This window comes from Psammomys obesus, unplaced genomic scaffold (genome assembly GCF_907164565.1).
Source record: "Psammomys obesus unplaced genomic scaffold, mPsaObe1.curated_primary_1811, whole genome shotgun sequence".
NCBI classification, from domain to species: domain Eukaryota; kingdom Metazoa; phylum Chordata; class Mammalia; order Rodentia; family Muridae; genus Psammomys; species Psammomys obesus.
Window position 1 is genome coordinate 3,893,166 of NW_026586383.1, and position 15,162 is coordinate 3,908,327.

Here is a 15,162-nt window from a genome sequence, read left to right on the forward strand (position 1 = left end):
CACACACACACACACACACACACACACACACGCACACACATGTACACACATGCACACACATAAACTTTAAAAAATAAAAATAAAAGTTTAGAAGGAGTCTAACAGGGAAGGCAGACAGGGCAGTGAGAACCTGTGAAGTGAAAAGTGAAGGCGGCCAAGCAATAGTGCAATATTAGACAGAGTTCACAGCGGTGCGGCAGAGGAGATCACGATGATCCAGTGTTTCAGAGAACCTCTGGAGATGGTGTGCATGTATCTGCTATGGTCAAAAGGCACTAGCAAGAAGTGGATGCTTACTGTGGCTCCCAGTCTGAGGGTGGTGTCCATCATGGTGCCCAGCTGCAGGAGCTTAAGACTGCTGTGTTCACTGTGCCCACATCCGGGGAGCAGAGAGGAACGAAGGCTGTTGTCCATCAGCCCCTTTTTTTCCCAGACGTGGTGGGGTGGCCCCAGTCACTCTGAGGACGTTAAACAGCCCCGTGTGCCCCTCCACAGTCACCTGCAGCCGTATCTCCTAAGACGATAGTGAAGATTGATCCTCCCAAGACACAGCCATGATTTTCCAGCTTGGGGTGATGGGGCTGGGTAGGTATACCGTGAGAGCTGTCCATCACTGACGTCAAGGGATGTGTCAGGAAATGTGACTGCTGGGTTTTGTCCACAAGTGTCATCCTCCCACAGACTGGTGCAAGTGCCCGAGCCTGGAAAGAGCCAGGTTTCTAGGGAATGAGAACAGAGCCCTGGCCGTGTCCACTACAGATCCTGATGCTCATGGCTCAGGCTCTCACCTCTCTGCCTAGGGAGGGGCATACCTGGAAATAATCCCTTTCCTGGGCTGGAGAACTGGCTGAGATTAAGAGCACTCATCGCTCTTGCAGAGGACCCAGGTTTAATTCCCAGCATCCACGTGAAGCCCCATGATGTGGTACGCATGTATACAAGCATGCATTGCGTGCATGAAAAACACTGATACACATAAAATAATTAACTAAATAAATCTGCGAAAAAAATTTATGTGCATTGGTTTTCGCCCACATGCATGTCTGTGCGAGGGCATCAGACCCCCTGGAACTGGAGTGACAAGAGAGTTGTGAGCTGCCATGTGGGTCCTGGGAATTGAACCCTGATCCCGTGCAAGAGCAGCCAGTGCTCTTAACTGCTGAGCCATCTGTCCAATACCATAAATAAACCTTTAAAAAAAAAAAAGATTTCTATTCTGAAAAGAGAAATGTACAGGATTTGGGAAACTGCCTGTGGGAGGGAAAAATTCAACTTCCTGTTGGAGAACTCAGCCAAGCGGGGAGGAGAAAACCGGTAAGAAGTCTCTAGCGGCGTCTCTGTGCGCCACGGTGAGTAGCTAGATCCTCATTATCAGGGACACATGCAGCTGAACAGGGCTGCTGGTGTGCTGGAGGAGAAGGCCAGGCTCCTCACTCGCTCTCAGAAACAAGTTCCGCCTGGCTGCCCACTGGGAAGTGTTAAAAATATTGGCCCTTGGGAGCTGACCCTGAAGGACTTAATCTGAATAATCAGGCCCTGAGGGGGCCTGTCCGTCAGAGATAGGGTGGCATGTAGTGCAGGCTAGACTAGAAATCACCCTGTAGCTAAAATGGCTTCCGGTCTTCCCGCCTGTGGCTCCCAAGTGTGGCATTGCAAGCGCGAGCTCCCAGGCTCCACCGCCGAGCTTTTTAAAACCTCCCCAGAGAGGTCTGTGTGCAGTCGACCTTGAGAGGTACTTTTCAAACTCATGGCTTCCCAAACTTCTCTTTAAATTTTCTTCATTTGTTTATTGTGTGCGTGCGCGCACACACACGTGGGGACATGAGTGCCACTGCGCGTGCATGTGGCGGTCAGGGGGGTAACAAGTGCAAGTCAGTTCTTTTCTCCCACCGTGTGGCTCCTGGGCATCAAGCTCAGACTTGCCAGGAAGTGCTCTGACCCGCCGAGCTGCCTCCCCAGCCCCAGATTCCTCTCAGCCTTAGAGACACCAGACCAAGGTGTTAAAAGCACAGATCCTTGGGCTGCATCTGATGTACCGGATCACCGCGTCCAGGGAGGACGCCAGAAGAACTGGGAAACATGAGCACGGCCGTGAACACTGGCAGGGGCTTGCCACGCATTCATCAGCGACCAGCCTGTCTTCCAGCATGAGCTCCCTGCCTAGGGAAGGGCCTCCATTCGCTGGGTTCCATGGAAGTCTGTCGGAACCAGCTCTCCATCTGTCCAGTCAAATAACCAGGAGATGTGGCCTTGTCCTCACAAACATCTACAGAGAGCAGATCTGTCCTGAAAGACTCTGGGTAGAGCCTCTCTAGACGGGGAGACCCCGCTTCCCAAGAATCAGCGAGACCAGCCTTCGGATGCAAGCCGCAAGAGGTTTATTTCGATACACGGGTACCCGGGGCGACAAAGCCTTTCGGAAGACCTGCGCGCCTCTCGGTTGGGGTAACGGGTTTTTATAGGGCTCGGGAGCAAGAAGCACGTTTACAGAAGCGAGAAGCATAGTTACGGGGATCTGATTGGGGGATTTGAACAAAGCCATAGTTAGGTTACGTATTTGGAGCAGGGAAGGCGGGAAAGCAGATGTGGGCTAAGTCACGTAGCCGGTTTAGAGAAGGCGGGAAAGACTCCCGGTTCTTATCTTGGGTGTCCCAATTGTTTCAGGCGCCCAACCGCAGATACCCTGTGGTTGGACACCTGTCCTGCCCTGCCTCTGACCCTGCATTGCTTGTAAAATAGTGTTGCCAGCATTATGCTAGGGCTTTTTATTTTTTCAGTCTGTCCATCTCTGTCTCCCATATAAAGAAATTCAAACAACCGTTTGGATCCGACATTAGCAGTGTCGGACCCCTGAGAGAAACATGACAGAGCTTTGTCCCTCTGGTGATCTGAAGGAAATAGGTCCTCTTTAGCTTTTGGGACATGACGTGCCCCTCCAAAGTACAGTCAACTCACAGTGAATGACAGCTTGGCGGCACTGAGGTGTAGCTGTAGGGCAGCTCCAAGTTTTGTGGCTCCTGTGCTAATCCTGCCTAGACTCATTTATAAGTCTAGAAATCTATAGATTCTAAATCTGCTTGTGGCTTGGAGGTAGCCCTGATCCGGGGGAACTCAAGAGCCACCACCCTGTCTGCAATGGTGAGTTTCTGGAGGGGGTAAGGCTGGCAGTGAGGAGCAGGACACCTGACCCCCTTTGGCCTCCAGACAAGTGTACATGGCAGGCACACCTGCACACACAGAAATACACAGAGACACATACACACACCCTTCACACACACACTTCACATACAGTCCATACAACACACCACTAAAATAAATTAAAATGCAGGAGATCAGAAAACGGAAAGGCTAAGCAGCTGTCCCAGATTAAAATAGGATAAGAGACTTGGTAAAGAAATGCAATCCTGGATTGTATCCTGGACTAGAAAAAAACAGCTATATTTGATGATATTTGAATATGGACTGTGAACTGAATAGCTTGATACCAATGTCTGAATGTCGTGATTTTGAGAATTACTGCTGCTGTGGTAGGAGAGCATCCTCACTCTTGGGAAATGCAGAGTCTCTTGAGGTGAAGGGCGTTGTGGCTACAACCTATTCTCAAACGTACCAGAGGAGAATTTACTAATGACTGTGCATGTCCTCCCTCGAAGTTGTGAGTTTTTCCTAGTGACATGTGAACAGACATTCTCCCCTCAGTGAGGCCACCAATGGCAGAACAAGAAACAGTCCTACTCAAGCCTCGGGGTCACTCAGGGGCACGTGGCCAGCCCACCCAGCATGAGTGTCCGCTAAGGACAGCTGCATGCCTCATGCTCCCCTCATAAGTTGTCCTGCCGTCCTGCCTTAGATGGACCGCATAAGCCATTCCTCACAGCCTCCCAGACTTCATAATGGAGAGGCCGCTCTTCCCTTGTGGCCTTGATGGACTACAGAGTTGACAAGGGACATGGGTTATTGGGAGAAGGATGACCTTCTCGGCCAAAGCAAGCATTGGCTCGTCAAGGGATTCCTACGTGCTTACAAGCACTGCTCAGCTGAGCCCTCCAGAGGTTTCCCAATACATGCAGAGATGATAAGGCTCAGCTGAGAGGACCCCAAGGAGGAGAGGGGAGGCCCAGCTCAGAGGGCCGGAGATTCCTATTGTGCATAGGTAAGGCCACACTTAGTTCCCCAGCAAAATACCCTCTTTTTACCCCCTCTCTGGGTGGTGCATCATGGCTGTGTTGCCATGATGCTGGTCCCCTCTTGCAAGACCAGGAGAATGAAGGGTGCTAACTTCATACATACGTCTGCTAAAATGCCCAGAGGGAAGACCGGCCTGGCTCATGCCCGCACAGCGCCCTCCATGCTCCTTTAAAGCAGAGTTCATCACTGGCATAGACGCATCCTTTTCTTTCTGGTGTTTTTGTTTCGGTGAATTTCTAGTGCCGTGCTGATCTCACTTAGGCGAATGGGTGCAGTTATTTTTAACTGAAGGGATGCTGGTTAAATAAGACTCTTCCATTTGGTGCCACCCACCCCGCTTTGGCAACTTCTTGGTGGGGTCTGTAGCCAGGGTCTGGAGGCCTCCCTTCTACTCTGCCACACCTGAGGACCACGCTCTGCTGACGTTTCTGCCCCCTGAGATAGAGCTGGCCTCACCTCCCTTCTGCAGGGCCACTGTCACCCCATGCCTGACAGAATGGACACTTGTGGTATGCCTTAAGAGGCTGGTGTCCACTGTCCCCCAGATGGATGGGGAGTTTTGAGAGGAAGCGCTTCCAGGACGCCTGGGAAAGTGCCCCTGCCTCTTCTTTGGGAGAATTTTCCAGCGGCGCCATCTCTCTAGCCTCTCCTCCGCCTGTCTTTTAACCTCCATCTTCGTGTGCTTTCGAGGCCAGAGTCTGTGGTCAGGACTGATGCCCCTTCAAGATTTGAGTGTCCCATGCTCAGGTTGGCTCAGATTGCAGTCTAGTGACTCCATGTCACAGAAGCAAGTGAAATACAGGTGCGTCCTCCCCACTCTGCCCCTCACCGGGCCCCTGCACCCTGTCTCTTGTGGAATTTCTAGACTTCTGGCTTTGGCGGATGGTGCAGTGGTTCTCAGCCTTCCTAATGCGGCATCTCTTAATTCAGTTCCTCATGTTTTGGTGCCCCCCAGCCATAAAATTATTTCCGTTGCCACCTCAAAACTGTAATTTTACTACTGTTTTGAATTGTAATGTAAGTATCTGTGGGTTTTTTGTTTTGTTTTTGTTTTTTTTTCATGGTCTTAGGCAACTCCTGTGAAAGGGTCATTCATCCCAAAGGGCTTGAGACCCGCAGGTTGAGAGCCACTGTTTTTCAGGCATCCAAGCTGGAAAGCCATGATGAACAGCAGCAAGGACGATGTTTGTGCATCTGAGACTTGTCCCCAGCCTTATCTGGGGACACTGAGAAGAGTTCTCTCAGGGGAAGAACACCGGGCTTGATTTTTAGGAGGAGAGAGGAAGCAGTTATGGGCTCTTGGCTAGGATGTGGGTTTTGAGCATCTGTGGTTGTTCTAGTCGCTGGAGGTGGAACGTAGAGCCTTGCTCCCCACATGGAGACCCGTGTCTGTGAGCAAAGGCAGGTCTGTGCCAAGCTTCAGTTTGTTCTGAGGGAAAAGCATCTAAATTCAATACTGCTTGGGGGCCAGGACCCAGACTCCTTCCATTTCCTGGTTGCAAATCCGGGCTGTGTACTTCTGTGCCTGGAGAAGAATGTTAGGACTCCTGGTGCACAGTTAGCCCTGGACAGATGAGCTGGACCAGTAAATCACTTAGCCTGCCTGATCCAGGGGCAAACTCAAGCTCAAGTGTGAACTGTGACCCTGAGTCGTGTCCAGCTCAACAAGAAGTCTACACAGAGAGTAATGACAGCCTGTCTTTTTCACTCTACCCCTACACAACTTCTAATGCACAAATTACCCGTGCTTTTCTTTCGAAGTCACTGAACAAGGTTAAGAACGCATAGAATAACGTGCGCACAGTTAAGTAACCCCTTTGTCTAGGTATGAAGCTAAGAGAGAGCCGGGTGCCCAGCTGGGTAGAACACGTGCCTCACCTGTGTGAGGCCCTGGGTTCAGTTCCCAGGAGCTCAAACAAAAAAGTAAAAGAAAACAAACTGATAACTTAAGACTGACGTGAGTCCTGGACGCGTCTATGGTTCCAACACTGTGTTTTTCTGCTGCTATAAAGCACATCTGACCCGAAGCAACTTGGGGAGGAAAGGGTTTATGTGGCTTACATTCTGGGTTACAGTCCATCACTGGGGGAAGTCGGGAAGCAAACAGGAACCAAAGGAACGCTGCTTCCTAGCTCACTCACTGGCTCACGCTTAGCGAGCTTTCTCATACAGCCCAACCCACCTGCCTAGGGATGGTGCCACCCAGAGTGGGCTAGCCCCTCCCATGCTGTTCAGCCATCAAGACCATCTCTCACAGACATGCTCACAAACCAAGGTTCCCTCTTGCCAGATGATGCTAGGCTAACCCCTTCACTCACTGGGCCGTCTCGCCAGCCTGCCCTATCTCTTTTTTGAGTGATTTGGCTGCATAAGCACTAAAAGAAAAGATGGTGAAATATGAGAAGAAATCTGAAATTCAAAATATTTTCTTTTTTTGAAAAAAAAAAAAAAAGGCTTCTTTGCTTTGATGTGGCACTTCTACAGATTTATCCTCATAAAATAAAATATGGGGCTGGGAGATGGACCAGAGGGGAAAGTGTTTGCTGTGTAAGCAGTAAGACCTGAGCTTGGCTGCCCAGCACCCACATAAAAGCCAAGAGTTATGGTGCATGTTTGTAACCCCAGTGCTGGGGGACGGAGACAGGACCCTGGGGCTCACTGGCTAGCTGGTCTAGTGATAAGTGAGCTCCAGGTTCTGTGGGTGACCTTGTCTCAGAAAGGAAGGTGGAGAGCAATGGAGGAGGACAGAAGACAGAAGCCGCTGGGCTCTACACATGCACACACGAACAAGTGCTCACACACAGGCACACACGCAGGTACACACACATACATGCACACTCAGAGAGGGAGGGCCTACAATCCCAGCACTGAAGAAGTAGAGACCAGATGGTGCCCAGCGCTCCCTGGCCAGCCAGTCTTGCTGACTCTGAGCACCAGGTTCAGTGAAAGACTCTGACTCAAAATATGAAGTGGAGAGCAGTAGAGGAAGACACCTGATGTTGACTTCTGGCCTCTGCACACAGGCACACACGCACACAGACACACACACACACACACACACGCACACAGGCACACACAAGATAAAGAAGTAAAGTGTTTACAGACATGCCCACACGCAGCTGTTCATGGTAACACTGTTTACTGTGTTGAAAACAATGGAATGGATGTAAAAGTCTGTCTTCTGATGAAATGATGCATTCCACAGTGTAGCCTTTCACAAGGTTGAGGGAGATTATAGTCCTAATGATCTAAAACCTATTTTAGATCAGTTTCTGGCTTTCTCAACACATGAGCACCTTAGAAGCCATGCTCTGTACTAACACACACACACACACACACACACACACTGGTGAAGAGCACTTGCTGTTCCTGCAGAGGACCAGATTTTGGTTCCCAGCATCCACATGGCATTGGGTGGTTTATAACCATCTCTAACTCCAAGTCTAGGGAAGCTGACACTCTTTGGCTACCCACGCCTCTCTCTCTCTGTGTCTCTCTCTCCTCTCTTACACACATATCCATACAAAATAATAAAATAAATATTTTTTAAAAGAAGTGGAAAAATAAAAACCAAACAACCAGCTGGGTGTGGTGGCGATTGCCTTTAATTCCAGTATTCAGGAGACAGAGGCAGGTAGATCTCTGAGTTCAAGGCCAGCTTGGTATGCAGAATGAAGTCTAAGCCAGCCAGAGCTGCACAGTGAGACTCCCCTACTCCAGACCCCCCCCCCAGAGAAAGAGAAAAGAAATGGAAAAAGGAGAATCACTACAGATTTTGTGAATACTGAAAGAATCATTAAATAATATAAATATATAAATAGGGTTGGAGAAATGGCTCATCAGGCACCTCACGTGTCTGTCAGCTAGTTTGATTCACCAGTACACAGGCTGGGTGACTTACAGCCACCTGTAAGCCCAGCTGGAGGGCTTCCAATGCCCTTCTTGTTCTCTGTGCACAAACCTACAAACAGACACACAAATCCATATGATTAAATACAAAAAAGACCTAAGTGGCTGTGCCCTCAGCTTTGAAAACCTAGATGAAATAAACCTGTTCACTGTGAGAACAGGCTAGCAAAACTGTTAAGAAGAAAGGAGCAATCTCACTGAGCCTCTCTCTGTCAAAGAACAGAATAAATAATAACTCTTAAACAGAGCATCAGGCACAGATGGGCCCAGGCATTTTAAGGAAGAAATTATGCTGATTCTCTACAAAATTTTCCAGACGTTAAAAGCAGGAGGAATACTTCCTAATTCATTCCATGAGGCCATTATTACCTCCAAACCAAAACCAGACAAGACATTCCAAGAAAAGAGGCTCACAGACCAATATATCTCATGAACACAGACAAGAAAACATTAGCAAATCCAATCTAATGAGATATAAAAGAATCACATAAGCCAGGCGTGGTGACATGCCTGGACCGTGTTGATCCATGAGAAAAGCAGCGGCTCACATCCAGTACCCATGCATGATAAAATAAACTTTTCATCAGTACTGGAATAGAGAGGGACTTTTTCACATCACCAGAGAACATCTAGAAAAAAATCCCTGCTTCTCCCGTGCCCCTGAATGTGAGAGATCCGATCTTTCTCAGTAATGTCACAGTTCATGCACCTCTCATCCCTGCTGTCCAACATCAGCTGGAAGGTATAGCTGGTACCGTAAGGACATAAATGGCAGGTAAGGGGGGAATAGAGCTATTACTAAATGGTTAAGAGCATTCTTCCAGAGAGCCCAAGTTTGGTTTCCAGCACACAAACCAAGTGGTTTATGACCATCTGCCCGTAACTCCAGTTCCAGGGAATCCAACATACACATAAGTAAAAATAATAAAAGTCCGTCTTTTTTTAAAAATAAAAGGTAGACAGAGCAGTAAAGGAAAGCTAAAATTGTATTTGTCTGCAGATAAAATGACTGTGTAGGTAGAAAACCCCCAAACAATGCTTTAACATTTCTTTATTCTTACGTGTGTGTGCCATGTAGAGGTCAGAGGATAACTTGTGGGACTTGATTCTCTCCTTCCACCATGTGGGTTCTGGGGATAGATTCCAGGCCATCAGGCTTGCAGGCAAGTGCACTTACCTAAAACCTAACCTAAAACCCAAAACCTAAAACAACTGGCAAACTGTCTTGAAACTGATCATAGCAAAGTTGTATAATACAAATTAAAATGCATATGGAGTTGACTTTGTCAGTTTGACATAACCTAGTCACTTTCAAAGAGAGTCCCAATGAGGGATTATCACCGTTAGGTTGCTGTCATCATGGCTGTGAAAAATGGTCTTAATTGATGTGGGGAGACCCAGCCCACTGTGGGCAGCACCATCCCTAGGCAGGATGGTCCAGAAGAGTGGAGACCTTGAGCTGAGCACAAGCAAAAAGGTGAGCTAGCACACAAGCATTCGTGTCTCTCTACCATCTGGATGAGAGACTATGGTCTCTCACCATTCCGTCAATGGCAGACTATGACCTGAATCATAAGCTGAACAAACTTTTGTCCCCTAAGTTGCTTTTAGTCAGGGTATTTTATCACAGCAACAGAAAGAAAACTACAATACAGAATTAACAAAAACGAATATTTCACTTTCCTGTGTAACAGCAGTGAACAGTGGAACTTGAAATTCAAAACATAGTACTTATAGGAGTGCCTGCAAAATGGAACACCTAGATCTAAATCTAAAACTAATGTTAACTAAGGTTAAGTACGATGAAAACTACAAAACACTGAGGAAATAAAGAAAGAAAACTGTTCCATGTGAACAGTAAGACAATATTGTCAACATGGGTCTTCCCAAGTTAATTTCTTTTGATACAATACCATAATCAAAATGCCCAGAAGTTATTTTATGGATATAATCAATTGCTATAGACAATATCGCTAAAGGACTCAAAGCAGCCAACTCAATACAAACAACAACATCAGAGCTCTGCTGCGGCTGGATTTCAGGACTCCTGTAAAGTCACAGGAAGCGATAGAGAGTGTGGCTTGGGGGAGAGTAAGACCCATAGATGAGAACAGAGAGCTCAGAACTAGAATCACATAAATTCAGCCAATTGGTCTTTGACAAAGGAACAAAGAAACATGGTGGAATAAAAACACTTTTAGCAACTTAGATACCAGAGAAGCTGGGCATCCAGAAGCTTTCCTTGAACCCCTCACAAAGAGAGCTCAGCATGAATCCCAGATTCAAATATAAATTAGTAAGCCCCAAACTCCTGAAGATAGCACAGGAATAGCCCAGGTGCCTTGGATATGGCAGTGAGCTTCTAGGCATGACACCAAAGGGCCAAGCTGTTAAAGATGCAATTGATAAGTAGGGCTTCTTAGATTGAATTCTTTCCCACAGATGTCAACACAAACAGAATGAGAAGAGGTGCCATAGGCTGAGACATGTCTGCAGAAGCCATGAAGGATTGCCACATGAAGCAAAGAGCTCTCAAAACTCAGCAATAATAAGAACAACTTGTTTTTTAAAATGGAAAAAATACCTGAATAAATACCTCACCGAAGAATCAGAGACAGCAAACGTATGAAAAGAGAAACACATACTATCACTGGTATAGGTCAGCTCTGTTGCTGCGATAATATACCCTGATGAAAAGCAGATCATGGAGAAAGAAAGGGGCTATTTTAGTGCATAGTATAAGATCACAGTCTGTAAGCACAGGGACTTCAAACAGGGAGTCACATCACAACCCTACTCTGGAGCAGAGCGGGAGCAATGCATATATGCCCACGCATTGCTTGCTTTTCTGTGTGCATTTTTCTTCACTCTTACATAGTTCAGAACCCCTTGCCTAGGGAATGATTCCTCCCACAGAGGGCGAGGCCTTCCTACACCAATTGACTTAATTAAAACAGTCTCCACAGACGTGTCCACAGGCCAACCCAATGTCCCTCACTGAGACCGTCCATCCAGATGAGTCTAGCTTGTGTCAATTAAAACTGACTATCACAGCTTCATTTCTATCAAACCAGCCAAAATCCAAAACTCTGGCACCTTAGAGTCCTCGCAAGAGCACAGACAATAGAGTCTTTTAGTCACTGTTATTTGCTGCCTCACCTACCTTGAAAGACAGTTGACAATCTTACTAAATTGAAATTGTTTTTTGGGGGGTGGGAATGTATTTATATGTGCACTTGGGTGTGTGAGTGAAGACCAGGAGATAACCTCAGGTGTTACTGGCATTGTATTTGAGACAAAGTACCTCTTTTTGTTTTTTCCCCCTGGAACTCACCAAGCAGGCTGAGCTGACTGACCAGGAAGCCCCCGGCCAGCCTCCCCAAAGCCGGGATTGCAGGAATGCACCACCCCACCCATATTTTGTGAGTGAGTTGTGAGTGTTAACTCGGGTCCTAATTTATCTTCTGAGTCATCTCCCCAGACCCCACATTGGCGCTCTACATGATCCAGTGGTTGCTAGGGTTACGGGAGGGAGGGAGGAAGTACACTGTAGAGGCTTTTTAGACCAGAAAGCGCTCTTTGGGATATTGTAGTGGAGGACACGTGTCTTGAAACACTTTTCCAAACCCATGGGATGTACAGATCCAAGAGCAAACTGTGAGGGCCATGGTAGACTTGGGGGGAGGGGAGGAGCGTCTCTGTGTAAGGAATGTGACTGCGTGGGGGATGCCTGAGGAAGGAAGCAGCTTGAGGTGGAAGGGAAGTAGGTATATAGGAATTCAGTGTACTTTCCCCTCAATTTTGCTGCGAGTCTAAAATACTTTTATAAAGTAGTGCATTAACTGGACAAAACAGAGTTCTCAGTAATGTGTATAATTGAATGCCATGTGTGCAGACACACAGATGTTGGGTCAGGGAGACGGCTCAGCAGGTGAAGGAGCCTGGCTGCCGAGCCTGACAACCTGGGTTCCATCCCTGGGATGCACGCAGCAGATGGGGAAAGTAGACTGCCCCAAACTCCTCCACACATGCACATGTGCAGACACCTAACAATAAATAAATGTTAAGCAGATGTTTCGTGTGCATTTTTATGTAATCCTGAGTCTCAGCTCCACGTACGAGACAAAATGTGTGGAATTTGTCGTTCTGCGTCTGGCTTAGTTTGCTTAACATGATGGCCTCCAGTTGCGCCCATCTTCCTGAAAATGTCATGGGTTCCCTTTCCTCTGTGGCTGCGTAAAGTTTCCTTTGTTGGGAATGGCTTGGGGGCTCACGTGCTTGCTGGGTAAGCACAAGGAACAGAGTTCAGGTCCCCAGAATCCACGTAAATGCCAGTGAACGTGGTGGCCTGCCTTTCACCCCAGCCTCAGAGGGCAGAGGCAAGAGACTGCCAGAGCTGGTGAGAATAGCCAGATGGGAGAGCAGTGGGTGTGACTGAGGGTCCCTGCCTCAGTGAGTGAGATGGGAAAGAGAGGAAGCCGTCCTACATGCACACACAGGTACACGGATACATGTGTGCACGCCACAGAAGCACAAGGGAAATAAAATAAAAATGTATTCTGCCTATGCGCCATTCTCTTTATCCATTCAACTATTGTATGCGTGTAATTTTGTATTTGTGCATTAATATTTGTATAGAATAAATACTCCATCTGTATGTGTTTTGTGTGTGCTGGTAGCCATGTTTCCATCAGCTGCCAGGCAGATGCCAACATCTAATAAGCACTAATAATATTTAATAAGCATGTATGTAGGCCTCTTAGCAACACACTGACTCCTCCATCCTACCAAGGCAGAAGGAGCTGCTGGTAGGCTTGTAAGTCAGAGTCATCAAGGAGCCTCCAAGAGGTCTTGGTGTCTGGCAGTTTTGAAACACAAACTATAGCGCTTGGTACCACATTGAGTCATTCCACAAGCTTTTTGTTTTGTTTGTTTTTGTGCCTCCTCTGTGTCAGGCATGTTGCCAGGCATGAGTAGCTAAAAGAGCTTGTCCCTGGGATCCTGGTTCTGGGTGTAGGTGTGTGCTCAGGAGACAGGGCGTGGGGGTAGGTGGGTTCACTCTACAGTTTTATCCTCCTAGGCTGGGCAGGTCCTATAGAAGTTGTGTTCTATATGAGTTGTTCCTTGGCGTGATGCTGGGGTGGAGTACTGAGAGAAGCAACTGGAAGAGCGGTTTCTCTGCTCACAGGCTGAGGGTGCAGTCCCCAAATGAGGAAGGAGGCTCAGGGCTCCTGTGTTCCCAGTCAGCATCCTCTCTGTCTCTGTCTCTCTGTCTCTCTAGTCCTGACTATCTTGAAACTTCCTATGTAGACCAGGATGGCCTCAAACTCACAGCGATCCTCCTGCCTCTGCCTCCCAAGTGCTGGGATCACAGGTGCGTGCTGCCATGTTCCGCTACATTCTCCTTGGCATCAGTCCCGGACCACAGCTCATGAAGTGGCGCCCCTATGTTAAGGTTCTCGAACCTCAATTAACCCAATCTAGGAACCCCACGTAGACTCGCCCAGAGATTCATTTCCGTGCCGATTCTAGGTCCCATCAAGATGACGAGCGAGATTAACTCTCATGTCTCGGAGATGCTGACTGTTGCTGCTTTTCCGCAGAGAGGCCGTGTGGCGACCCACCGTCCTTCCCACACACCGTCCTCCAGGGTCGAACCGGCTTGGAGATGGGGGACGAGCTGCTGTACGTGTGTGCCCCCGGCTCTGTCACGGGCCGGCGAGAAACTGCCTTCACCTTGCTGTGCAACAGCTGTGGGGAGTGGTACGGACTAGTTCAGGCCTGCGGGAAAGGTAAGTGCCTCCGTGGGGTCCATGAGGCCTTGCAGGGAGCCCCCAGCGTGAGAACATCTACATCTGGGAAGATGAGTGCTTGGGGCATTTCAAATGCGATATGAAGATGGCCACATTCTTTATCTACCTGCTGGAGGGGAAGGGTTAACCCACCTCCTGTTTGCTAAGGAGAATTCTTTTTAAAAAAAAACAAACAAACAAAAAAAAAAAAACCCAACTTATTTAATTTTATTTTCTGTGCATTGGTACAAAGGTATTAGAATCCCTAGAACTAAAGTTATAGACAGTTGTGAGCTGGACATTTGGCCTGTTTCCACTTCATGGCTGTCAGCATCTGTGCGCCATGAGCTGTCGTCCAAGTCGTTTGTTTCCCAGGAAGAGTCTTGTCACTGTCTCCTGTGAGTGGGACCCAGTCCATTTTAGTGATTGCTCACGAAGGGTTTTCAAGACAGGTCTCAGCAGTTGACCTTCTGGTTTAGTTATTCCCCCGTTGCTGTGACCGAATCTCTGACGAGAAGCAACTTAAGGGAAGAGGGGGTGGTCTTGGCTCTATGTTCAAAGGGACACAGTCCTTCCCTGTGGGGAGAGGTATGCTTTGGGGAGCACGAGGACACGTGACACCTAGTCACAAAGCAGGGCAGCCTGCCCAGCTCCCTTCCTTTTCCTGCAGCTGAGGACCCCAGGCCACAGAGTGGCGCCTCCACATTTATATCTTCTCAGCCCAGTTAACCGGAGATGGAGAATCTCTCACAGACACGGCCAGAGGTTTGTCTTAGTCTGTGATTAAGATCCTGTGGATCAGCATCAACCATCACACCCTCCATGAGAAGTGGGTGATAGCTCATAGTCCACAATCCCAGCAGCCTTCAGGACTGTCAGCTATGAATCAGCCAAAATGTTCATCTCACCAATGGTAGTGAAATCATGACACGTCAACCCAGCAGCAAACTGTCCTCATATCAACTGTCAGCTGAAATGCTTTGCCATGTTTCCTAAATGCTTAGAAATGGTCATTTGTAGCCAGGCAGTACAGTGTGGTGATGGTGCAAGCCTTTCATCCCAGCATTTGGGAGGCAGAGGCAGGCAGAGCTCTGAGCTTGAAGCCAGTCTGATCTATAGAAGTGAGTTCCAGGACAGCCTGGCTACTCAAAAAAACCCTGTCTCAAAAAACAAAACAAGCAAGCAAATGCAGAAAGAAAAAGAAAGAGAGAGAGAGAGAGAGAGAGAGAAAGAAAGAAAGAAAGAAAGAAAGAAAGAAAGAAAGAAAGAAAGA

At 47.9% G+C, this 15,162-nt stretch overlaps 1 protein-coding gene across 1 annotated transcript in view; it reads left to right on the forward strand.

Annotated features, from left to right (window-relative positions):
• The window catches only part of Susd5 (sushi domain containing 5), a 37,798-nt gene that overhangs the window by 5,560 nt on the left and 17,076 nt on the right, over nucleotides 1-15,162 (forward strand). Inside the window, exon 2 of the mRNA XM_055601542.1 lies at nucleotides 13,701-13,889. Within this exon, the coding sequence (XP_055457517.1) occupies nucleotides 13,701-13,889 (189 nt within the window). The remainder of the gene's footprint in view (nucleotides 1-13,700; nucleotides 13,890-15,162) is intronic.